Source organism: Pogoniulus pusillus, chromosome 3 (assembly GCF_015220805.1).
Source record: "Pogoniulus pusillus isolate bPogPus1 chromosome 3, bPogPus1.pri, whole genome shotgun sequence".
NCBI classification, from domain to species: domain Eukaryota; kingdom Metazoa; phylum Chordata; class Aves; order Piciformes; family Lybiidae; genus Pogoniulus; species Pogoniulus pusillus.
The window spans coordinates 7143695-7168803 of record NC_087266.1 but is presented as its reverse complement, the minus strand read 5'-3'; the positions used below and the strand labels follow the sequence as shown (position 1 = coordinate 7168803).

Here is a 25109-nt window from a genome sequence, read left to right as displayed (position 1 = left end):
GCACACAATCCTGCAAATCACCGTGCCTGGGAAAGACCTTGAAGGTCATCCCCTCCAACCATAACCCAACTACCAGCACCATTAAACTACCTCACCAAGCTCCACAGGAACACACTGACGGAGCACCTGCAGGGATGCTGATTACAGCACTTCCCTCAGCAGCCTCTTACCACGCCTGACCACTCTCTCACCCTTCTTCTCCCAATGCCCACCCTGCTATGCCCTTTGCCTTCTCTCTCACACACAGCTTCTTCCTCACTCTCTCACACACAGCTTCTCCCTCTCTCTACCCCTAACCTTCTCATCATGCCCACCCATGCCCACCCTCTCCTCCCCCGCTGGCCTCTCTTTCATCCCCACCTTCCTCGCTCTCCTGCACATCCTCACACCAGGCCCACCCTCTCCTCCCCCCCACCTTCCACTCGCTCCTTCCCACGCACTCACTCTGCCCACCTATGCCCACCCTCTCCTCCCCACAGCCTTCTCTTTCGTCCCCATCTTCCACTCGCTCCTTCCCACGCACTCACTCTGCCCACCTATGCCCACCCTCTCCTCCCCCCCACCTTCCACTCGCTCCTTCCCACGCACTCACTATGCCCACCTATGCCCACCCTCTCCTCCCCCCCAGCCTTCTCTTTCGTCCCCATCTTCCACTCGCTCCTTCCCACGCTCGCACTCTAACCACCTATGCCCACCCTCTCCTCCCCAACACCACCACGCTCACTCCACCATGACAAACAGCAATAGAAAAACAAAGAACCAACCCTTTAGAGGGCAGCGCAGAAGAAACAGGACAGCCCAGAACAAGAAGGTGGAGGCAATGAACAAGGACAAAAGACAGAGGACCTCCTCTGCTACCACACTGACCAAGACAGTCAGCATCAATCTGCTGCGCGTGCTGGGCATGCAGTAGGGGAGGAAGAGAAAGAGAGCAGGAAGAAGAGGAGGAGAGGAAGAGGAACGTACCTTGGCACCACAAGTGCCTCTCCAAGCAGGCCAGCCACCGTGTCCCACACAGCCAATGGCTCTGCAAAGCAAAGGACAAGCAGGGCACTCCCTGTGCCCACCAGCTCTCCAGCCTCCACATCATGCCACCTGCCACCACCCGCCCCAGCCCCACACACACACACACACTAACCTCCCTCACATCACCTCAACTTCTCACCCACCTCCTCGCTCTGCAGGAGCTCTTGCTCACCTCCAGCTGCCAACCCCTTCTTCCTTCAGCCCTCACACCAGGCACCAGCAAAACGGGCAACCGGAGCAAGCACGGGCAACTGCATCAACCCTCCTGTCTCCAACACCCATCCCGCTGGGCATGCTCTCAAAGGAGCCCAGCCTCACAACGGGCGTGCCCTAGAAAAGAAGAAGAAGAAGAGGAGGAAGAGGAGGAAGAAGAAGAAGTGCACCCACTTCTTCTTCTTCCCCCTCTTCCTCCAAAACCACGTCCACTTCCTCTCCTTCCTCCTCTGCCTCTCTCACAAAGACACAACAGCATCATGCAGAAGAGGGAAAAAATGACCACGCAGCAGAACAACAAAGAAGAAGACGACGCAAAAACAACAGCAAGAAGAACAGGACAATGCATTCAGAGGACAAAAAGGACGACGCAAGAGCACAGAAAGAAGAACCCTGCTCTCCCCCAATCCACCAGCTTCATCTCACATCCACCATGCCCTCCCTAAGCCCACCCTCTCCTCCCCAACCCCACCACCTTCTCTCTCCAGGAAAAAAAGAAACCCAAAGAATCAGAAGCAGGCCACCACACAAGACACAGCACGACCCACAACAAGACGACAACCACCACGCACAAGCACACAATCCTGCAAATCACCGTGCCTGGGAAAGACCTTGAAGGTCATCCCCTCCAACCATAACCCAACTACCAGCACCACTAAACTACCTCACCAAGCTCCACAGGAACACACTGACGGAGCACCTGCAGGGATGCTGATTACAGCACTTCCCTCAGCAGCCTCTTACCACGCCTGACCACTCTCTCACCCTTCTTCTCCCAATGCCCACCCTGCTATGCCCTTTGCCTTCCCTCTCACACACAGCTTCTTCCTCCCTCTCTCACACACAGCTTCTCCCTCTCTCTCCCCCCCACCTTCTCATCATGCCCACCCATTGCCCACCCTCTCCTCCCACGCTGGCCTCTCTTTCATCCCCACCTTCCTCGCTCTCCTGCCCATCCTCACACCAGGCCCACCCTCTCCTCCCCCCCACCTTCCACTCGCTCCTTCCCACGCACTCACTCTGCCCACCTATGCCCACCCTCTCCTCCCCCCAGCCTTCTCTTCGTCCCCACCTTCCACTCGCTCCTTCCCACGCACTCACTCTGCCCACCTATGCCCACCCTCTCCTCCCCCACCTTCACTCGCTCCTTCCCACGCACTCACTATGCCCACCTTGCCACCTCTCCTCCCCCAGCCTTCTCTTTCGTCCCCATCTTCCACTCGCTCCTTCCCACGCTCGCACTCTAACCACCTATGCCCACCCTCTCCTCCCCAACACCACCACTCTCACTCCACCATGACAAACAGCAATAGAAAAACAAAGAACCAACCCTTTAGAGGGCAGCGCAGAAGAAACAGGACAGCCCAGAACAAGAAGGTGGAGGCAATGAACAAGGACAAAAGACAGAGGACCTCCTCTGCTACCACACTGACCAAGACAGTCAGCATCAATCTGCTGCGCGTGCTGGGCATGCAGTAGGGGAGGAAGAGAAAGAGAGCAGGAAGAAGAAGAGGAGAGGAAGAGGAACGTACCTTGGCACCACAAGTGCTTCTCCAAGCAGGCCAGCCACCGTGTCCCACACAGCCAATGGCTCTGCAAAGCAAAGGACAAGCAGGGCACTCCCTGTGCCCACCAGCTCTCCAGCCTCCACATCATGCCACCTGCCACCACCCGCCCCAGCCCCACACACACACACACACTAACCTCCCTCACATCACCTCAACTTCTCACCCACCTCCTCGCTCTGCAGGAGCTCTTGCTCACCTCCAGCTGCCAACCCCTTCGTCCTTCAGCCCTCACACCAGGCACCAGCAAAACGGGCAACTGGAGCAATCACGGGCAACTGCATCAACCCTCCTGTCTCCAACACCCATCCCGCTGGGCATGCTCTCAAAGGAGCCCAGCCTCACAACGTGCGTGCCCTAGAAAAGAAGAAGAAGAGGAGGAAGAGGAGGAAGAAGAAGAAGTGCACCCACTTCTTCTTCTTCCCCCTCTTCCTCCAAAACCACGTCCACTTCCTCTCCTTCCTCCTCTGCCTCTCTCACAAAGACACAACAGCATCATGCAGAAGAGGGAAAAAATGACCACGCAGCAGAACAACAAAGAAGAAGACGACGCAAAAACAACAGCAAGAAGAACAGGACAATGCATTCAGAGGACAAAAAGGACGACGCAAGAGCACAGAAAGAAGAACCCTGCTCTCCCCCAATCCACCAGCTTCATCTCACATCCACCATGCCCTCCCTAAGCCCACCCTCTCCTCCCCAACCCCACCACCTTCTCTCTCCAGGAAAAAAAGAAACCCAAAGAATCAGAAGCAGGCCACCACACAAGACACAGCACGACCCACAACGAGACGACAACCACCACGCACAAGCACACAATCCTGCAAATCACCGTGCCTGGGAAAGACCTTGAAGGTCATCCCCTCCAACCATAACCCAACTACCAGCACCACTAAACTACCTCACCAAGCTCCACAGGAACACACTGACGGAGCACCTGCAGGGATGCTGATTACAGCACTTCCCTCAGCAGCCTCTTCCCACGCCTGACCACTCTCTCACCCTTCTTCTCCCAATGCCCACCCTGCTATGCCCTTTGCCTTCCCTCTCACACACAGCTTCTTCCTCACTCTCTCACACACAGCTTCTCCCTCTCTCTCCCCCCCACCTTCTCATCATGCCCACCCATGCCCACCCTCTCCTCCCACGCTGGCCTCTCTTTCATCCCCACCTTCCTCGCTCTCCTGCCCATCCTCACACCAGGCCCACCCTCTCCTCCCCCCCACCTTCCACTCGCTCCTTCCCACGCACTCACTATGCCCACCTATGCCCACCCTCTCCTCCCCCCAGCCTTCTCTTCCGTCCCCACCTTCCACTCGCTCCTTCCCACGCACTCACAATGCCCACCTATGCCCACCCTCTCCTCCCCCCCAGCCTTCTCTTTCGTCCCCATCTTCCACTCGCTCCTTCCCACGCTCGCACTCTAACCACCTATGCCCACCCTCTCCTCCCCAACACCACCACGCTCACTCCACCATGACAAACAGCAATAGAAAAACAAAGAACCAACCCTTTAGAGGGCAGCGCAGAAGAAACAGGACAGCCCAGAACAAGAAGGTGGAGGCAATGAACAAGGACAAAAGACAGAGGACCTCCTCTGCTACCACACTGACCAAGACAGTCAGCATCAATCTGCTGCGCGTGCTGGGCATGCAGTAGGGGAGGAAGAGAAAGAGAGCAGGAAGAAGAAGAGGAGAGGAAGAGGAACGTACCTTGGCACCACAAGTGCTTCTCCAAGCAGGCCAGCCACCGTGTCCCACACAGCCAATGGCTCTGCAAAGCAAAGGACAAGCAGGGCACTCCCTGTGCCCACCAGCTCTCCAGCCTCCACATCATGCCACCTGCCACCACCCGCCCCAGCCCCACACACACACACACTAACCTCCCTCACATCACCTCAACTTCTCACCCACCTCCTCGCTCTGCAGGAGCTCTTGCTCACCTCCAGCTGCCAACCCCTTCTTCCTTCAGCCCTCACACCAGGCACCAGCAAAACGGGCAACTGGAGCAATCACGGGCAACTGCATCAACCCTCCTGTCTCCAACACCCATCCCGCTGGGCATGCTCTCAAAGGAGCCCAGCCTCACAACGTGCATGCCCTAGAAAAGAAGAAGAAGAGGAGGAAGAGGAGGAAGAAGAAGAAGTGCACCCACTTCTTCTTCTTCCCCCTCTTCCTCCAAAACCACGTCCACTTCCTCTCCTTCCTCCTCTGCCTCTCTCACAAAGACACAACAGCATCATGCAGAAGAGGGAAAAAATGACCACGCAGCAGAACAACAAAGAAGAAGACGACGCAAAAACAACAGCAAGAAGAACAGGACAATGCATTCAGAGGACAAAAAGGACGACGCAAGAGCACAGAAAGAAGAACCCTGCTCTCCCCCAATCCACCAGCTTCATCTCACATCCACCATGCCCTCCCTAAGCCCACCCTCTCCTCCCCAACCCCACCACCTTCTCTCTCCAGGAAAAAAAGAAACCCAAAGAATCAGAAGCAGGCCACCACACAAGACACAGCACGACCCACAACGAGACGACAACCACCACGCACAAGCACACAATCCTGCAAATCACCGTGCCTGGGAAAGACCTTGAAGGTCATCCCCTCCAACCATAACCCAACTACCAGCACCACTAAACTACCTCACCAAGCTCCACAGGAACACACTGACGGAGCACCTGCAGGGATGCTGATTACAGCACTTCCCTCAGCAGCCTCTTCCCACGCCTGACCACTCTCTCACCCTTCTTCTCCCAATGCCCACCCTGCTATGCCCTTTGCCTTCCCTCTCACACACAGCTTCTTCCTCACTCTCTCACACACAGCTTCTCCCTCTCTCTCCCCCCCACCTTCTCATCATGCCCACCCATGCCCACCCTCTCCTCCCACGCTGGCCTCTCTTTCATCCCCACCTTCCTCGCTCTCCTGCCCATCCTCACACCAGGCCCACCCTCTCCTCCCCCCCACCTTCCACTCGCTCCTTCCCACGCACTCACTCTGCCCACCTATGCCCACCCTCTCCTCCCCCCAGCCTTCTCTTCCGTCCCCACCTTCCACTCGCTCCTTCCCACGCACTCACTATGCCCACCTATGCCCACCCTCTCCTCCCCCCCAGCCTTCTCTTTCGTCCCCATCTTCCACTCGCTCCTTCCCACGCTCGCACTCTAACCACCTATGCCCACCCTCTCCTCCCCAACACCACCACGCTCACTCCACCATGACAAACAGCAATAGAAAAACAAAGAACCAACCCTTTAGAGGGCAGCGCAGAAGAAACAGGACAGCCCAGAACAAGAAGGTGGAGGCAATGAACAAGGACAAAAGACAGAGGACCTCCTCTGCTACCACACTGACCAAGACAGTCAGCATCAATCTGCTGCGCGTGCTGGGCATGCAGTAGGGGAGGAAGAGAAAGAGAGCAGGAAGAAGAAGAGGAGAGGAAGAGGAACGTACCTTGGCACCACAAGTGCTTCTCCAAGCAGGCCAGCCACCGTGTCCCACACAGCCAATGGCTCTGCAAAGCAAAGGACAAGCAGGGCACTCCCTGTGCCCACCAGCTCTCCAGCCTCCACATCATGCCACCTGCCACCACCCGCCCCAGCCCCACACACACACACACACACTAACCTCCCTCACATCACCTCAACTTCTCACCCACCTCCTCGCTCTGCAGGAGCTCTTGCTCACCTCCAGCTGCCAACCCCTTCTTCCTTCAGCGCTCACACCAGGCACCAGCAAAACGGGCAACCGGAGCAAGCACGGGCAACTGCATCAACCCTCCTGTCTCCAACACCCATCCCGCTGGGCATGCTCTCAAAGGAGCCCAGCCTCACAACGGGCGTGCCCTAGAAAAGAAGAAGAAGAAGAAGAGGAGGAAGAGGAGGAAGAAGAAGAAGTGCACCCACTTCTTCTTCTTCCCCCTCTTCCTCCAAAACCACGTCCACTTCCTCTCCTTCCTCCTCTGCCTCTCTCACAAAGACACAACAGCATCATGCAGAAGAGGGAAAAAATGACCACGCAGCAGAACAACAAAGAAGAAGACGACGCAAAAACAACAGCAAGAAGAACAGGACAATGCATTCAGAGGACAAAAAGGACGACGCAAGAGCACAGAAAGAAGAACCCTGCTCTCCCCCAATCCACCAGCTTCATCTCACATCCACCATGCCCTCCCTAAGCCCACCCTCTCCTCCCCAACCCCACCACCTTCTCTCTCCAGGAAAAAAAGAAACCCAAAGAATCAGAAGCAGGCCACCACACAAGACACAGCACGACCCACAACAAGACGACAACCACCACGCACAAGCACACAATCCTGCAAATCACCGTGCCTGGGAAAGACCTTGAAGGTCATCCCCTCCAACCATAACCCAACTACCAGCACCACTAAACTACCTCACCAAGCTCCACAGGAACACACTGACAGAGCACCTGCAGGGATGCTGATTACAGCACTTCCCTCAGCAGCCTCTTACCACGCCTGACCACTCTCTCACCCTTCTTCTCCCAATGCCCACCCTGCTATGCCCTTTGCCTTCCCTCTCACACACAGCTTCTTCCTCACTCTCTCACACACAGCTTCTCCCTCTCTCTCCCCCCCACCTTCTCATCATGCCCACCCATGCCCACCCTCTCCTCCCCCGCTGGCCTCTCTTTCATCCCCACCTTCCTCGCTCTCCTGCCCATCCTCACACCAGGCCCACCCTCTCCTCCCCCCCACCTTCCACTCGCTCCTTCCCACGCACTCACTCTGCCCACCTATGCCCACCCTCTCCTCCCCCCAGCCTTCTCTTTCGTCCCCATCTTCCACTCGCTCCTTCCCACGCTCGCACTCTAACCACCTATGCCCACCCTCTCCTCCCCAACACCACCACGCTCACTCCACCATGACAAACAGCAATAGAAAAACAAAGAACCAACCCTTTAGAGGGCAGCGCAGAAGAAACAGGACAGCCCAGAACAAGAAGGTGGAGGCAATGAACAAGGACAAAAGACAGAGGACCTCCTCTGCTACCACACTGACCAAGACAGTCAGCATCAATCTGCTGCGCGTGCTGGGCATGCAGTAGGGGAGGAAGAGAAAGAGAGCAGGAAGAAGAAGAGGAGAGGAAGAGGAACGTACCTTGGCACCACAAGTGCTTCTCCAAGCAGGCCAGCCACCGTGTCCCACACAGCCAATGGCTCTGCAAAGCAAAGGACAAGCAGGGCACTCCCTGTGCCCACCAGCTCTCCAGCCTCCACATCATGCCACCTGCCACCACCCGCCCCAGCCCCACACACACACACACTAACCTCCCTCACATCACCTCAACTTCTCACCCACCTCCTCGCTCTGCAGGAGCTCTTGCTCACCTCCAGCTGCCAACCCCTTCTTCCTTCAGCCCTCACACCAGGCACCAGCAAAACGGGCAACTGGAGCAATCACGGGCAACTGCATCAACCCTCCTGTCTCCAACACCCATCCCGCTGGGCATGCTCTCAAAGGAGCCCAGCCTCACAACGGGCGTGCCCTAGAAAAGAAGAAGAAGAGGAGGAAGAGGAGGAAGAAGAAGAAGTGCACCCACTTCTTCTTCTTCCCCCTCTTCCTCCAAAACCACGTCCACTTCCTCTCCTTCCTCCTCTGCCTCTCTCACAAAGACACAACAGCATCATGCAGAAGAGGGAAAAAATGACCACGCAGCAGAACAACAAAGAAGAAGACGACGCAAAAACAACAGCAAGAAGAACAGGACAATGCATTCAGAGGACAAAAAGGACGACGCAAGAGCACAGAAAGAAGAACCCTGCTCTCCCCCAATCCACCAGCTTCATCTCACATCCACCATGCCCTCCCTAAGCCCACCCTCTCCTCCCCAACCCCACCACCTTCTCTCTCCAGGAAAAAAAGAAACCCAAAGAATCAGAAGCAGGCCACCACACAAGACACAGCACGACCCACAACGAGACGACAACCACCACGCACAAGCACACAATCCTGCAAATCACCGTGCCTGGGAAAGACCTTGAAGGTCATCCCCTCCAACCATAACCCAACTACCAGCACCACTAAACTACCTCACCAAGCTCCACAGGAACACACTGACAGAGCACCTGCAGGGATGCTGATTACAGCACTTCCCTCAGCAGCCTCTTACCACGCCTGACCACTCTCTCACCCTTCTTCTCCCAATGCCCACCCTGCTATGCCCTTTGCCTTCCCTCTCACACACAGCTTCTTCCTCACTCTCTCACACACAGCTTCTCCCTCTCTCTCCCCCCCATCTTCTCATCATGCCCACCCATGCCCACCCTCTCCTCCCCCGCTGGCCTCTCTTTCATCCCCACCTTCCTCGCTCTCCTGCCCATCCTCACACCAGGCCCACCCTCTCCTCCCCCCCACCTTCCACTCGCTCCTTCCCACGCACTCACTCTGCCCACCTATGCCCACCCTCTCCTCCCCCCAGCCTTCTCTTCCGTCCCCACCTTCCACTCGCTCCTTCCCACGCACTCACTCTGCCCACCTATGACCACCCTCTCCTCCCCCCCCCCTTCCACTCGCTCCTTCCCACGCACTCACTATGCCCACCTATGACCACCCTCTCCTCCCCCCCAGCCTTCTCTTTCGTCCCCATCTTCCACTCGCTCCTTCCCACGCTCGCACTCTAACCACCTATGCCCACCTTCTCCTCCCCAACACCACCACGCTCACTCCACCATGACAAACAGCAATAGAAAAACAAAGAACCAACCCTTTAGAGGGCAGCGCAGAAGAAACAGGACAGCCCAGAACAAGAAGGTGGAGGCAATGAACAAGGACAAAAGACAGAGGACCTCCTCTGCTACCACACTGACCAAGACAGTCAGCATCAATCTGCTGCGCGTGCTGGGCATGCAGTAGGGGAGGAAGAGAAAGAGAGCAGGAAGAAGAAGAGGAGAGGAAGAGGAACGTACCTTGGCACCACAAGTGCTTCTCCAAGCAGGCCAGCCACCGTGTCCCACACAGCCAATGGCTCTGCAAAGCAAAGGACAAGCAGGGCACTCCCTGTGCCCACCAGCTCTCCAGCCTCCACATCATGCCACCTGCCACCACCCGCCCCAGCCCCACACACACACACACACACTAACCTCCCTCACATCACCTCAACTTCTCACCCACCTCCTCGCTCTGCAGGAGCTCTTGCTCACCTCCAGCTGCCAACCCCTTCTTCCTTCAGCCCTCACACCAGGCACCAGCAAAATGGGCAACCGGAGCAAGCACGGGCAACTGCATCAACCCTCCTGTCTCCAACACCCATCCCGCTGGGCATGCTCTCAAAGGAGCCCAGCCTCACAACGGGCGTGCCCTAGAAAAGAAGAAGAAGAAGAAGAGGAGGAAGAGGAGAAAGAAGAAGAAGTGCACCCACTTCTTCTTCTTCCCCCTCTTCCTCCAAAACCACGTCCACTTCCTCTCCTTCCTCCTCTGCCTCTCTCACAAAGACACAACAGCATCATGCAGAAGAGGGAAAAAATGACCACGCAGCAGAACAACAAAGAAGAAGACGACGCAAAAACAACAGCAAGAAGAACAGGACAATGCATTCAGAGGACAAAAAGGACGACGCAAGAGCACAGAAAGAAGAACCCTGCTCTCCCCCAATCCACCAGCTTCATCTCACATCCACCATGCCCTCCCTAAGCCCACCCTCTCCTCCCCAACCCCACCACCTTCTCTCTCCAGGAAAAAAAGAAACCCAAAGAATCAGAAGCAGGCCACCACACAAGACACAGCACGACCCACAACGAGACGACAACCACCACGCACAAGCACACAATCCTGCAAATCACCGTGCCTGGGAAAGACCTTGAAGGTCATCCCCTCCAACCATAACCCAACTACCAGCACCACTAAACTACCTCACCAAGCTCCACAGGAACACACTGACGGAGCACCTGCAGGGATGCTGATTACAGCACTTCCCTCAGCAGCCTCTTCCCACGCCTGACCACTCTCTCACCCTTCTTCTCCCAATGCCCACCCTGCTATGCCCTTTGCCTTCTCTCTCACACACAGCTTCTCCTTCTCTCTCCTGCCCACCTTCTCATCATGCCCACCCATGCCCACCCTGTCCTCCTCCACTGGCCTCTCTTTCATCACTACCTTCCTTGCACTCCTGCCCATCATCTCACCATGTCCACGCTCTCCTCCCAAACCCCTCACCACTCTCTCACCCGTCCTCTCCCAATGCCCACCCTTCTATGACATTTTTCTGCTCTTTGTAACGCAGCTACTTCCCCTCTCTCCTGTCCATCTTCTCACAGTGCCCACCCTCTCCTCACCCCAGCAGTCTCTTCCGTCCCCATCTTCCAATCGCTCCTTCCCACCCACTCACTCTGCGCTCCTATGCCCACCCTCTCCTCCCCAACGTCTTCTCTTTCTTCCCCATCCTCCACTCTCTCCTTCCAACGCTCTCACTCTGCCCACCAATGCCCACCCTCTCCTCCCGATTACCAGCAGAACAAACAGAGCAAGAAAAAGAAGGTGCCCATTAGAATGTGGAGGTGAAGAAAAAGATATCAGAGAAGAATGGGGAGAAGAATAAGGAGGGGAAGTAGAAGAAGAAGGAGGGTCAGAAGATGATCACATAGGAGGCAGTGGAGGTGGAGGAGGAGGTTGCGGCGAAGAACAATTAGAAACAACAGAGGACCTCATCAGCTACTCTACTGACGATTACAGTGAGGATGAATCTGCTGCACATACTGGGGTTAGAGAAGAGAAAGAGTGGAAGAAGATGAGGAGGAGAGGAACATACCTTGTGTATCCATGTCTCACACTGACCTCCTGCCCCTTGGTATGGGGTTGCTATCAGATCTTCTTTCTGCATTCAGCTTCCAGTTCATGTCCAAACAGAATGTCTCCTTTGCCTTCTTTTCAAGGGTAACAGTGTACTCTCCTTGCCATACTATGGTGTCCAGAGAAGGGCGACGAGGCTGGTGAGAGGCCTCGAGCACAAGCCCTGCGAGTAGAGGCTGAGGGAGCTGGGGTTGTTTAGCCTGGAGAAGAGGAGGCTCAGGGGTGACCTTATTGCTGTCTACAACTACCTGAAGGGTGGTTGTGGCCAGGGGAAGGTTGGTCTCTTCTCTCAGGTGGCCAGCACCAGAACAAGAGGACACAGCCTCAGGCTGCGCCAGGGGAAATTTCGGCTCGAGGTGAGGAGAAAGTTCTTCACTGAGAGAGTCATTGGACACTGGAATGGGCTGCCCGGGGAGGTGGTGGAGTCGTCGTCCCTGGGGCAGTTCAAGGCAAGGTTGGATGTGGCACTTGGTGCCATGGACTAGCCTTGAGCACTGTGGTAAAGGGTTGGACTTGATGATCTGGGAGGTCTCTTCCAACCTTGGTGATACTGTGATACTGTGTTGTGTAAAGCCTTTTTTTGCAAGCCCTGTTGCCACCAACAGTGGTTCACAGTCCATACAGCATTCACAGAGCCATAGAATGGATGGAAATGATCTTGAAGATCATCTAGGTGGAATCGAGTGTGTTGGAAGTATTACCATGAGACGGTGAGATCTTGGGCAGCATCCTGTAGAACAGAGGCCTCCTTCCACCAGAGCAGCAGAAAACATACTGCCTCCAGGTCTTCTGTTGCCACAGTATCCTTGGCTCCAGGGCTGATGTCATAATGGCTCAAATGTCAGGTGCTCGTGTTGGTGGTGGCTTCTGGGAGTTGAGGTCATACCACAGAATCATAGAATCAGGGAATGGTTTGGGTTAGAAGGGATCTCTAAAGGTGATCTTCCCCAACTCCCTGCAGTCAGCAGAGATGGCAACTAGAACAGGCTGCTCAAAATGCCATCAAGATCTTGAACGGCTCAAGGAATGGGAACTTCCAAGACATTTCTAGGCCACCAGTTCCATTGTTCCACTACCCTCAACATCTTTACAGATGACACGAAGCTGAGCTGTGTGGTTGATAAGCCAGAGGAACCAGATGTCGTCCAGAGGGACCTGGACAAGCTGGAGAAGTGGGGGTCCACATCAATTTCATGATGTTCAGCAATGCCCAGTGCAAGGCCTTGCAACTGGGACAACTCTTATTGTCAATACAGGCTAAGGCATGACGGGTTTCAGAGCAGCACTGTGCAGAAGCACTTGGGGCTACTGGTAGGTGAAAAGTTGAACATGAGGCAACAATGTGTACTTGCAGCTCAGAAACCAAACTTTTTCCTGGCCCATATCAAAACAAGCATAGACAACACGTCTTGGGAGGTTATTCCACCACTCTACTGCGCTCTGGTGAGACCTAAATTGCAGAACTGTGTCCAGGCCTGGAGTCCTCTGCACAAGAAAGCCATGGACCCGTTAGAGTGGGTCCAGAGAAGGGCCATGAAAATGATCAGAAGGATGGAACAACTCTCCCATAAAGAAAGAGAGTTGGAGCTGCTCAGCCTGGAGAAGAGAAGGCTCCAGAGTGACCCAACTTTGTGGCCTTTCAGCATTTAAAGGGGGCTTGTAAGAAAGATAACAACGGTTTTTAAACTACAAGAGTGGAGACTAGACATAAAAAAGATGTTTTTTCACAGGTCTCTGCAAAGCAGCCTCATTGTTCAGGCTTTCAGATTGGCATTTGTCCCCCACTACAAAAATCTCCTCAAACAACTCAATGGTGCACTTTTCCAAAGCAGAGAAGTTTCTCCTCTTTTTTATCTATGCACACTAGAGTGGCTGAAGAATCCAGAGATTCAGTGTTACGGACTCTCCTACAAACAGCTGTGTCAAATGTGCTGTTTGCTACACACATGGCCACAACTACCAGAAAGACATTGCAAAATTTACACAAATCTCTAGTGAGATGGAGAATAGCTCACTCTAATTTAGTCTGGCTTTTGCCCAGTGTGCTGCTGGCTGGTGAGAGTAGCAAAGTTTTGACAAGCTGGCAAAATCTTGACTCTTTTTTTTTTTCAAATGGAAATTGACCCTGACAAAACCAAAGTCTCAAGATTTTCCCAATGTAGAGCTAAGCAAAAAAAAAGTAAATTCCTTCTTGTGTCTTTCACGCCCTAACAATCTCCTTGACCACAATCCAGCCTCAGAGATGTACATATACCTCCAGTGTCTTGGTCTCCTCAGTAGCAGATCTCCATTTATAGCAAATTTCATGTATTTGATAGGAAAAGGGGAAAAAAGCAAAGACTAGACAACCTCACCCTCCAAACACATATGACCAGTAAGAAGGGATTCCTCTGTGGTTCTAGTAAAGTGGCCATAGTTTTCAAGTCTGAGTTGGAATATAATCATTGTTTGACAGCAGAGGCACATTGAAGGCAATGCATGAGGCCATACGCTCTTCAGGGAGAAATCCTAAAGCCATGGAAACAAATTGAAATGGTCTACTCTGCTCAAGTCTAGTCTGTGGGGTTCCTAAAAAAATACCAAAGCAAGAAAAAGCAACCATATCCACCTAACCTTTCACTCTGCAGTCCTATAATTTCTGAACAGATTGCATCATTTAGCCTCAAAAATATTAAGGCACATCAAAAAATACATCTGCAGGCAGCCACACAAACACAGGGGAAAAGCTGGAAAGCATTCCTCAAGCAAAGCAGACCTGAGCTTTGTGATGAAGGCACAGCTATGGGAGCAGTGTTGATCTGCAGGTGAAATTGACACTGAATCTTCCGCTCTTTTGAGGAGTAATCTGCTTGTTGGGTTTTACATGAGAAGTGTGGCATTTATGGTGATGTCACCATTTCTAAGGAAAAGAGAGTTCTTTTATTTGAAAAAAGTGATGCAAGGACCTGCCTTTTTCAATGCATGGGCTACCGAGATGCCAATACATGAAAAACACACATTTTACAAGTTGTCACATGAAGGGTAATGGGTATGAGTTACTAGGGGGAAAATTCCAATCAGGTAAAAGAGGAAAAATTTTCAAAATGGGAACAATCAGTCATTGGAATAGCTTCCTTACAGAAGTTGTGGATTTTCCAACATGTGCTAGTTTGAAGCTAGCTAGAGTGTTTTGGGGAAAAGAATTAGATTACAGGCTGTGAAAAAGACAACAATGGTGATGTCTACTTCACTCGTAGGCTTGATGGGATGTATAAGAACATAAATATAGATAACACAGAGTTGCTGCCTGGGCTTTGGGCTAAATTTCTCTCTCTCTAACCTAACCTGCCATCTTTGTGACTAATCCATCTGCTTTCTAACTCCCCTGGCTGACCCTTCAATCTTCCTTGGGCACAAGGCAACGTCTGGAGTAAGGTAGAGAGGGGTGGGAGAAGGTGGAAGGTATAACTGTATACACAGTAAATTTCTGTTTGTATATTGTGCTAAGCTTTAAATATGAAGCTTCATTCAATTTCCAGAGCTGCTGAGTCTAGTCTGGGTGATTTTCCAAACGGGGGGGGGGGGGCGGGTCACACCCAAACTATCACACAACACAACTTTTAGGACTCAGCTGGCCAGAGTGCTGACCCAGCTTGTTTAGAGCACGCTTTCAACATGAAAGGTTTGACCTCGAGGTTCCCTTCCAACCCAGTATTCTATGCCATACATTAAATACATAGCATACAGTATCTACATTATACATACTGAGTATATAGGTTGTATATATAGAACATACAGATTATAGCTAGACTGATGTGCCCAACTACCCAAAGCTGCTTACCCTTCTGAAAAGGAAGACTTACAAATCATAGAATCAACCAGGGTGGAAGAGATCTCCAACATCATCCAGTCCAACCTAGCACCCAGCCCTAGCCAATCAACTAGACCATGGCACTAAGTGCCTCAGACAGGCTTTTCTTCAACACCTCCAGGGCTGGTGACTCCACCACCTCCCTGGACAGCCCACTGAATGGCAAATCACTCTCTCCGGGAAGAACTTCCTCCTAACATCCAGCCTAGACCTCCCCTGGCACAACTTGAGATTGCATCCCCTTGTTCCGTTGCTGGTTGCCTCGGAAACCAACCCCCACCTGGCTACAGCCTCCCTTCAGGTAGTTGTAGACAGCAATGAGTTCACCCCTGAGCCTCCTCTTCTCCAGGCTAAACCCCTTCCAAAGTGCTTCCAAAGGACTAGCAGCTCCTCCCGGCAGCCTTAATTTTCCACCACCTACGCTTTTGGGGCCCTGCTCTTTGCGTCAGGGATTCGGCACCTCCCGGCGCCAGGCCCGCTCACGGCAGCACATGCCCCGCTTGCTCTCACGACGCCCATTACTAAGACTAGTGATGGAGAAACTAGAATACAAAACAGGGCAGGCCCGTAGGGCGGCGGCGGAGCCAGGGCAGCAGGAATGCGAAGTCCCGGCCAGGCAAAGCCCCTTCTCCGGCGGCGCCGCTGCCGTGGGCCGCGCTGCGCAGGTGGCGGTGCCGCCGCTAACGGCTCCTCAGGCGGCGGTTGGGCGGCTCCAGTGTCCCTGGCAGAGGCGGGGCCTCAACAGACACCCCTGCTCCCCTCAGCCGCCGGGGGAGCCTCGGCAGGTAGCGGCGGAGGCGCGACAGCCGCGGGGCCGAGGCCGGATTTGCTTCCTAGGCTCCCTTTCGCTCCACAGGAACACACTGACGGAGCACCTGCAGGGATGCTGATTACAGCACTTCCCTCAGCAGCCTCTTACCACGCCTGACCACTCTCTCACCCTTCTTCTCCCAATGCCCACCCTGCTATGCCCTTTGCCTTCTCTCTCACACACAGCTTCTTCCACTCTCTCCTGCCCACCTTCTCATCATGCCCACCCTCTCCTTCCGAACTCCTCACCACTCTCTCACCCTTCCTCTCCCAATGCCCACCCTTCTATGATATTTTTCTGCTCTTTGTAACGCAGCTACTTCCCCTCTCTCCTGTCCATCTTCTCACAGTGCCCACCCTCTCCTCACCCCAGCAGTCTCTTCCGTCCCCATCTTCCAATCGCTCCTTCCCACCCACTCACTCTGCGCTCCTATGCCCACCCTCTCCTCCCCAACGTCTTCTCTTTCTTCCCCATTCTCCACTCTCTCCTTCCAACGCTCTCACTCTGCCCACCGATGCCCACCCTCTCCTCCCGATCACCACCAGAACAAACAGAGTAAGAAAAAGAAGGTGCCCATTAGAATGTGGAGGTGAAGAAAAAGATATCAGAGAAGAATGGGGAGAAGAATAAGGAGGGGAAGTAGAAGAAGAAGGAGGATCAGAAGATGATGACATAGGAGGCAGTGGAGGTGGAGGAGGAGTTTGCAGCGAAGAACGATTAGAAACAACAGAGGACCTCATCAGCTACTCTAATGACGATTACAGTGAGGATCAATCTGCTGCACATGCTGGGGTTAGAGAAGAAGAGAAAGAGTGTAAGATGAGGAGGAGAGGAACATACCTTGTGTATCCATGTCTCACACTGACCTCCTGCCCCTTGGTATGGGGTTGCTATCAGATCTTCTTTCTGCATTCAGCTTCCAGTTCATGTCCAAACAGAATGTCTCCTTTGCCTTCTTTTCAAGGGTAACAGTGTACTCTCCTTGCCATACTATGGTGTGTAAAGCCTTTTTTTGCAAGCCCTGTTGCCACCAACAGTGGTTCACAGTCCATACAGCATTCACAGAGCCATAGAATGGATGGAAATGATCTTGAAGATCATCTAGGTGGAATCGAGTGTGTTGGAAGTATTACCATGAGACGGTGAGATCTTGGGCAGCATCCTGTAGAACAGAGGCCTCCTTCCACCAGAGCAGCAGAAAACATACTGCCTCCAGGTCTTCTGTTGCCACAGTATCCTTGGCTCCAGGGCTGATGTCATAATGGCTCAAATGTCAGGTGCTCGTGTTGGTGGTGGCTTCTGGGAGTTGAGGTCATACCACAGAATCATAGAATCAGGGAATGGTTTGGGTTAGAAGGGATCTCTAAAGGTGATCTTCCCCAACTCCCTGCAGTCAGCAGAGATGGCAACTAGAACAGGCTGCTCAAAATGCCATCAAGATCTTGAACGGCTCAAGGAATGGGAACTTCCAAGACATTTCTAGGCCACCAGTTCCATTGTTCCACTACCCTCAACATCTTTACAGATGACACGAAGCTGAGCTGTGTGGTTGATAAGCCAGAGGAACCAGATGTCGTCCAGAGGGACCTGGACAAGCTGGAGAAGTGGGGGTCCACATCAATTTCATGATGTTCAGCAATGCCCAGTGCAAGGCCTTGCAACTGGGACAACTCTTATTGTCAATACAGGCTAAGGCATGACGGGTTTCAGAGCAGCACTGTGCAGAAGCACTTGGGGCTACTGGTAGGTGAAAAGTTGAACATGAGGCAACAGTGTGTACTTGCAGCTCAGAAACCAAACTTTTTCCTGGCCCATATCAAAACAAGCATAGCCAACAGGTCTTGGGAGATTATTCCACCACTCTACTGCGCTCTGGTGAGACCTAAATTGCAGAACTGTGTCCAGGCCTGGAGTCCTCTGCACAAGAAAGCCATGGACCCATTAGAGTGGGTCCAGAGAAGGGCCATGAAAATGATCAGAAGGATGGAACAACTCTCCCATAAAGAAAGAGAGTTGGAGCTGCTCAGCCTGGAGAAGAGAAGGCTCCAGAGTGACCCAACTTTGTGGCCTTTCGGCATTTAAAGGGGGCTTGTAAGAAAGATAACAACGGTTTTTAAACTACAAGAGTGGAGACTAGACATAAAAAAGATGTTTTTTCACAGGTCTCTGCAAAGCAGCCTCATTGTTCAGGCTTTCAGATTGGCATTTGTCCCCCACTACAAAAATCTCCTCAAACAACTCAATGGTGCACTTTTCCAAAGCAGTCAGAGAAGTTTCTCCTCTTTTATCTATGCTCACTAGAGTGGCTGAAGAATCCAGAGATTCAGTGTTATGGACTCTCCTACAAACAGCTGTGTCAAATGTGCTGTTTGCTACACAACCTTCCAACCCAGTATTCTATGCCATACATTACATACATAGCATACCGTACCTACATTATAAATACTGAGTATATAGGTTGTATATATAGAACATACAGATTATAGGTAGACTGATGTGCCCAACTACCCAAAGCTGTTTACCCTTCTGAAAAGGAAGACTCACAAATCATAGAATCAACCAGGGTGGAAGAGATCTCCAACATCATCCAGTCCAACCTAGCACCCAGCCCTAGCCAATCAACTAGACCATGGCACTAAGTGCCTCAGACAGGCTTTTCTTCAACACCTCTAGGGATGGTGACTCCACCGCCACCCTGGGCAGCCCACTGAATGGCAAATCACTCTCTCCGGGAAGAACTTCCTCCTAACATCCAGCCTAGACCTCCCCTGGCACAACTTGAGATTGCATCCCCTTGTTCCGTTGCTGGTTGCCTGGCAGAAGAGACCAACCTCCACCTGGCTACAGCCTCCCTTCAGGTAGTTGTAGACAGCAGTGAGCTCTGCCCTGAGCCTCCTCTTCTCCAGGCTAAACCCCTTCCAAAGTGCTTCCAAAGGACTAGCAGCTCCTCCCGGCAGCCTTAATTTTCCACCACCTACGCTTTTGGGGCCCTGCTCTTTGCGTCAGGGATTCAGCACCTCCCGGCGCCAGGCCCGCTCACGGCAGCACATGCCCCGCTTGCTCTCACGACGCCCATTACTAAGACTAGTGATGGAGAAACTAGAATACAAAACAGGGCAGGCCCGTAGGGCGGCGGCGGAGCCAGGGCAGCAGGAATGCGAAGTCCCGGCCAGGCAAAGCCCCTTCTCCGGCGGCGCCGCTGCCGTGGGCCGCGCTGCGCAGGTGGCGGTGCCGCCGCTAACGGCTCCTCAGGCGGCGGTTGGGCGGCTCCAGTGTCCCTGGCAGAGGCGGGGCCTCAACAGACACCCCTGCTCCCCTCAGCCGCCGGGGGAGCCTCGGCAGGTAGCGGCGGAGGCGCGACAGCCGCGGGGCCGAGGCCGGATTTGCTTCCTAGGGTTCCCTTTCGCTCCGTCACGGGCCGCGGCGCTCTGAGGGCCGAGCCGCGCGCACCTGCGCCGGGCCGGGCTGGGCCTCTCGCCGCGCCCGCCCCGCCCCGCGTCCACTGCGCTGCCTCCGCCCGCAGCAGCTGCGGCGGGGTCATGGTGCCGCTGTGCTGGGGGGCGGGCGGCCCCCTGCTGCGGATGGTGGGGGCCAGCCGGAGGCCGCTTCTCCTCAGCGTCTTCCAGAGCTGCAGCTGCCAGACACGGGGCAGCACGGCCGCCCATGGCAGGGCCCCGGCTGTCAAAAAGCGCGGCTACGACATCACCAGGAGCCCCCATCTCAACAAGGTCGGTGAGGCTGGGGGGGTGTTTCCCAGGGGCGTGAGCGGCTGAGCTGAGAGCGAAGGCAGAGCGGCTCGCTGGTGGTTGGTGGTGTAGGTGGAGGAAGGTGCTTGACCTTCCCAGGAGAGTATCCTGGCGTCTAACTATCGGTAGTGTGGCTGTGACCATCCCCAGGGTGCAGTCACGTTCAGAAAGGGGGTGAAATGCTATGGGCAAGTGAGGGAAGCAGTTGCAGGGCACAGGATGAGTTTTGTAGGTGTTCACCAGCTGGCTAGTCACCACCAGCCTCCAGAGCTGGTCATTGGGCTTCCCTCTATCAGCTGTAGGGGTGGCATCGGAAGAGCTGCTGTTTGGCAAGTGAGCTTTTGGCTAGGACCCGAAACCTGAAATCACGAAAATACCAGAGATATTTTGGTATATGCTGTATTAAGAGTGTAGCAGTGGAACTGATTGTTTACACCTTCATGCTCAAACAAGAACATGTGGTGGTTCTTCTTATAAAGCCTCTTTTCGTAGCAGTGTGTGTTCTGCTACCAAAGCAGCATCTTTTGCTGGGCTTTCTCCATGCTGCAGAACCCTCACCACTATTCTTAAAAGTAACGTTTAGGAGGAAGGTTTTTCACAGGATGCAAGGTATGTAAAGTGAGGCCCAGTAATTTACTCCCACAGTACTTTTCTGTACCTTCCAGAATTTGAAGGGTGAAAATAAGAATCTGGATACAGATTTTGGGATCAAGTATGCCAGATTCACTAATGCATTTTGCATAAAGATTGCTAGAAATAACTACAGATGTATTAATTACCTTAAAAGTAAGCAGATACTAAATATGGTTTTGACAGTTGATGGGTCTGTGACTATTTATCATCTTCTTGGTATATGAGCCCCCTGTGTCTTCATCTGGATAGGAGCCTCTTTTGGTGAGAGCCTTTGCTTTGTGCAGTACACAGTGTGCTGGACTTGGATCTCATGGTACCATGTCAGCATTCATAGAGGTGCACTCCAAAGGACCAAAGCATGTGATGACATTGGATGTTACTGAACACACAACAGTTTTGGAGGCAATCTCATTGGAATTGTTATGCCTGCAAGACCGAAGACAAATTGACAGCTATTTCTTAAGCAACAGTAATTCATCAGCATTAAATGGTTTGGATGCGTTTTCCTTCAACACCTGACTTGTTCTTTTGGGGGGCAGTTATTTTCTAGTAATCTTTCACATAATCTGTTTGAACTGAAAAGTTAATACTTTGACCTTTGCTCAGTGTATTGCAATAATTACACACAAACAATTGAACATCCCAGTTGTTAATTTTCAGAAGTGAGGTTTTTCTAACATATTTTCACCCCTCTCAGTGAAATATTTTAAAGTCTAAATCGAGTGAGGTGAGAAGTGAAGAAAACTGCTTCTGTGAAAGGTAAAATATATTGTAGCATGCTGTGTTTAATTGGCCATGAGAAATTTCCCAACTGGTCTCCAACCTGGATGTTTGCTCTTTATGTTGTTGTGTTCCTCTGTCAATACAGGCCTTACATTGATTGATAGTCATCTACAGAACCTCCAGGTGAGGACAGAAATGGCTGACCTGTGATAAGAGCTAAAGACCACCTGTTTATGTGGTCCACCTAGGGAACAAGTAACTAGTCATTAGCAAATGCTCAGGCCTTCTTTCCAGACTTTTCTAAACAGGCTTCTATTTCTCTGTTGCTCAAGACCATTCATTGTAGTGTCTAAGGAATAAGCTATGTTCAACTGTAATGGTTTATTGCAGACAGTTCATATTTTGTCAGTATACGATTGATGCCCCTTTGGCCTGCTGTGCTTTGGTGGTGTAGGTCAAAGTCTGGATCTCAATAGGTTTTCAGTTATATTCTCATCACAGAGCAATTATTCCTTACCTCTTTGCTAGCTAAATGTAGGCATGAGGTTATTGCTATTTTTCTGCAGCAAATCTTACATTAATCTAAACTTTCCTTTGGTTGAAAGTTGTTCTGCAAGGGATCTGTTCCTGCATCTCTGTAAAATGTTTTTCAGAAGTGAGGCTTTGGGTGGCTAATGTTCTGCTGCTTCACTTCATGCTCTAGCTGTTTTATAGGTTTTAGATTCAATCTAAAGTGTCAGTCTAAAGCTATGAAGTGTGTGGTATTTACTCAGTGAAGAAGATTATGTCCCTCCAGCAGAATCACAGATTTATGTTCTCAGGTTATTGATCCAACTCTTTCCTTGCTCACTAGGTTGAAGGTGCTTTGAAGAAGCAGACTCAGCAGTCTTTGCTGCCCAGTCATCTCTAATACCCTAAATATTAGTAAAAGCTTGCTCTCCTCTGAGAATCTCCTCTTTCTCAAATCTGCTTGAGAAGAAAAACAAAAATAGAAAACCTGATGATGGATGTAAGAAATTTGCAGTTGTTTCTTTCCTTTGGCCATTGTTTACTGTGTCAAGCTGATTTAGGAATTCCTTTGTATCAGATAAACAAATGTTGATCAAAGGTGCTGACACTACATTAAGCATGGATCATAAATGAGTTATCTGAAGTCCTTAAATTATTTGGCCAGTCAGTCCACTGTGTGGGCATTTGGGGCAAAATTTAGAGGGGACAAAAAGCTGCCTTGTAGTTAAACAAGACTGCATTCCATCTCTAAGACTGGGTTTCATTTGGTGTCAGACTCTCTGTGTGACATTGGGGAAATTATGTGCAAGGGAATCTTGTAGCTTGGGCACTAAGAGGATCTTTGAATGCAGAACAGGTTATGCTGCTGTACTTTCCATATACTGTTCCTCCTTATGTAGCAGTATATGTCTGTGTCTGATCCTGGACTTGGAAAGTGTCAGCATTCTTGTGAGGGATGCTTGTGGTCTTCGAATACAAGAGCAATTGTTCCAAGAAGGCAGAGCAATCTCAGAAATAACAGGAGGATGAAGACAAGCTTGGGGCATACAAGAAAGCTGGGAAGGGGCTTTTTAGGGTGTCAGGTAGTGACATAGGACTAGGGGGAATGGAACAAAGTTAAAAGTGGGTAGATTCAGACTGGATGTTAGGAAGAAGTTTTTCACCATGAGGGTGATGAGACCCTGGAACAGGTTGCCCAGGGAGATAGTGGAAGCCCCATCCCTGGTGGTGTGTAAGGCCAGGCTAGATGAGGCTTCTAGACAGCCTGGTTTAGTGTGAGATGTCCCTGCCCATGGCAGGAGGATTGGAACTAGATGATCCTAATGGTCCCTTCCAACCCTGACTGATGCTGTGATGTTGTGATGTGTCTCATGAGGTACTTCTTTTTCTGCCTTTGAATGCTGCAAAAGTGAAAAACCTAAAAAAATGAACAGATAGCCATAATGAATCAGTAAGACCATTCTGTGGCAATCCATGTCCGAGGTGTGTTTCATGAGGATTTGTTAGAACCTTTGGATATGCATGAGTTAGTAACTTGTTGACAGGGGGGCAGCAGTGCTGAGACAAATCTGTTCTACTGGGCAACCTTGGCCTTCTGAAAAGCTAATTCAGTGCTCAGAACTTGGGAGGAAAGATGGACTATCTCTTTAGGGTGACGAAGCTGCTGAGAGGCCTGGAACACAAGCCCTGAGAGGAGAGGCTGGGGATGTTTAGCCTGGAGGAGGCTCAGGAGTGACCTAACTGCTGTCTACAACTACCTGAAGAGAGGCTGCAGCCAGGTGGGGTTTAATATCTTCTCCGAGGCAACCAGCAACAGAGCAAGGGGACACAGTCTCAAGTTGTGCTGGGGGAGGTCTAGGCTGGATGTTAGGAGGAAGTTCTTGCCAGAGAGAGTGGTTGGCATTGGAATGGGCTGCCCAGGGATGTGGTGGAGTCACTGTCCCTGGAACTGTTGAAGCAAAGCCTGGATGAGGCACTTAGTGCCATGGTCTAGTTGATTGGCCAGGGCTGGGTGCTAGGTTGAACTGGATGATGTTGGAGGTCTCTTCCAACCTGGTTGATTCTGTGATTATCTACTAGCATATTCATCCAAGTTGCCTTGTGTCTGGTTTGGTCAAGGCCATGTTGTGTCCTTTCTGGTGCTGCTGTCAGTTCTGAAGGTTTGTGCAGTTCTGCTCATCTAAGATGTGTTTGTCATGATTTCCCAGTTCTTTCATGTGTTCTGTTATAGTAATGTACCCTCTCTTTTTTAACAGACTGGGCTGGATAGTTTCCAGTTTATCTGTATACCAGTAGGGACTCAACAATCTTGTCTGCGGAGGGCTGATGTCACTTCACACATTTTGCTGCAAGTCCTGATTTCGAGATAAACCACGCCTGCTTGGAGATCTGCCATCACAAGCAGATGTAGGGTAGGAGGTCACAGTTTGTTTTCGGAGTGTCAGGATATTGCTGTATTTGAAGGGCTGAGATAATACATTAAACTTTCCTGCAAGGTGCAGTGCAGAGAGAAGAGCTTGAGATCTGATCTGGATAATACCCTGGCCTCTGTTGATGTGTATACACACTCTCAATTGATTTTCAAGGAATGTGTCATGATGAATTATGAAAACAAAAAAAATCCCCCAAAAACTCAGGCCAAACAAAACCAAATTATGAGTCTGGATCTATAAGAATGAAATGGTAAAGAGCTGCTGTAGGTTTCTGCAGTGTTTTGGGAATGTATTGCTATACACATCATTAAAATGCAGAAAGGTTGTTTGTCCTTCAGCTTTGAGAGGATCAGGGTTGAGCTAACTGAGGATTCTTTGGACATAGTGTGAGTAATTTGCCACTGCAGCTGAGAAAAAAATGATGCAGTCTTGCATATGATTGTATTCAGCAACTGTGTTAGAACAGGCCTAAAATTAGATGCATTTGTAAAATGATTGCATTTAAACAAAATTGGCCACAAGCACAAGAAAACTGCATCTGAAATGACATCTGGCAAGATTATCTTTTCAAATTAGTAAGTATCTAAAGCTAGTTTTGTTCTTACATTTGGAGGTGTCAGATTGAGTTCTTGATAGACATTTAAGCACTATGGCAGGCACAGGAATAGTGTGGCCAGCAGGACCAGGGAAGTCATTCTTCCCCTGTACTCAGCACTGCTTAGGCCACACCTTGAGTACTGAGGCCAGTTGTAGGCCCTTCAATTTAAAAAAGTGCTGTGATGTTGAGGT

General features: G+C 51.6%; 1 protein-coding gene and 3 long non-coding RNA genes across 9 annotated transcripts in view; 1 reads left to right on the top strand and 3 right to left on the bottom strand.

The window, feature by feature from the left end:
- Positions 1–632: 632 nt before the first annotated feature.
- LOC135173459 (uncharacterized) lies at positions 633–3019 on the bottom strand. 3 transcript variants are annotated; one of them, XR_010301343.1, is made up of 4 exons: positions 2975–3019; positions 2772–2832; positions 1199–1356; positions 633–1027 (listed from the first exon to the last, which is right to left on the bottom strand). It is a non-coding gene; the product is annotated as an uncharacterized LOC135173459 (long non-coding RNA). The 3 variants fall into 3 exon arrangements; XR_010301344.1 differs by having other exon boundaries at positions 3004–3018; XR_010301342.1 differs by lacking the exon at positions 2975–3019 and having other exon boundaries at positions 2772–2961.
- A 3525-nt stretch (positions 3020–6544) lies between these two features.
- Positions 6545–8212, bottom strand: LOC135173454 (uncharacterized). Of its 2 annotated transcripts, none has more exons than XR_010301340.1 (3): positions 8130–8212; positions 7929–7989; positions 6545–6651 (listed from the first exon to the last, which is right to left on the bottom strand). It is a non-coding gene; the product is annotated as an uncharacterized LOC135173454 (long non-coding RNA). The 2 variants fall into 2 exon arrangements; XR_010301341.1 differs by having other exon boundaries at positions 8159–8205.
- A 35-nt stretch (positions 8213–8247) lies between these two features.
- Positions 8248–10091, bottom strand: LOC135173446 (uncharacterized). Of its 2 annotated transcripts, none has more exons than XR_010301339.1 (3): positions 9942–10091; positions 9737–9797; positions 8248–8316 (listed from the first exon to the last, which is right to left on the bottom strand). It is a non-coding gene; the product is annotated as an uncharacterized LOC135173446 (long non-coding RNA). The 2 variants fall into 2 exon arrangements; XR_010301336.1 differs by having other exon boundaries at positions 9971–10091.
- A 9313-nt stretch (positions 10092–19404) lies between these two features.
- ME3 (malic enzyme 3) overlaps positions 19405–25109 on the top strand; it is a 156931-nt gene continuing 151226 nt past the window's right edge. For both annotated transcript variants that reach the window (XM_064169615.1, XM_064169608.1), the window contains exon 1: positions 19405–20004. In XM_064169615.1, the coding sequence (XP_064025685.1) occupies positions 19432–20004 (573 nt within the window). In that variant the 5' untranslated portion in view covers positions 19405–19431. The remainder of the gene's footprint in view (positions 20005–25109) is intronic.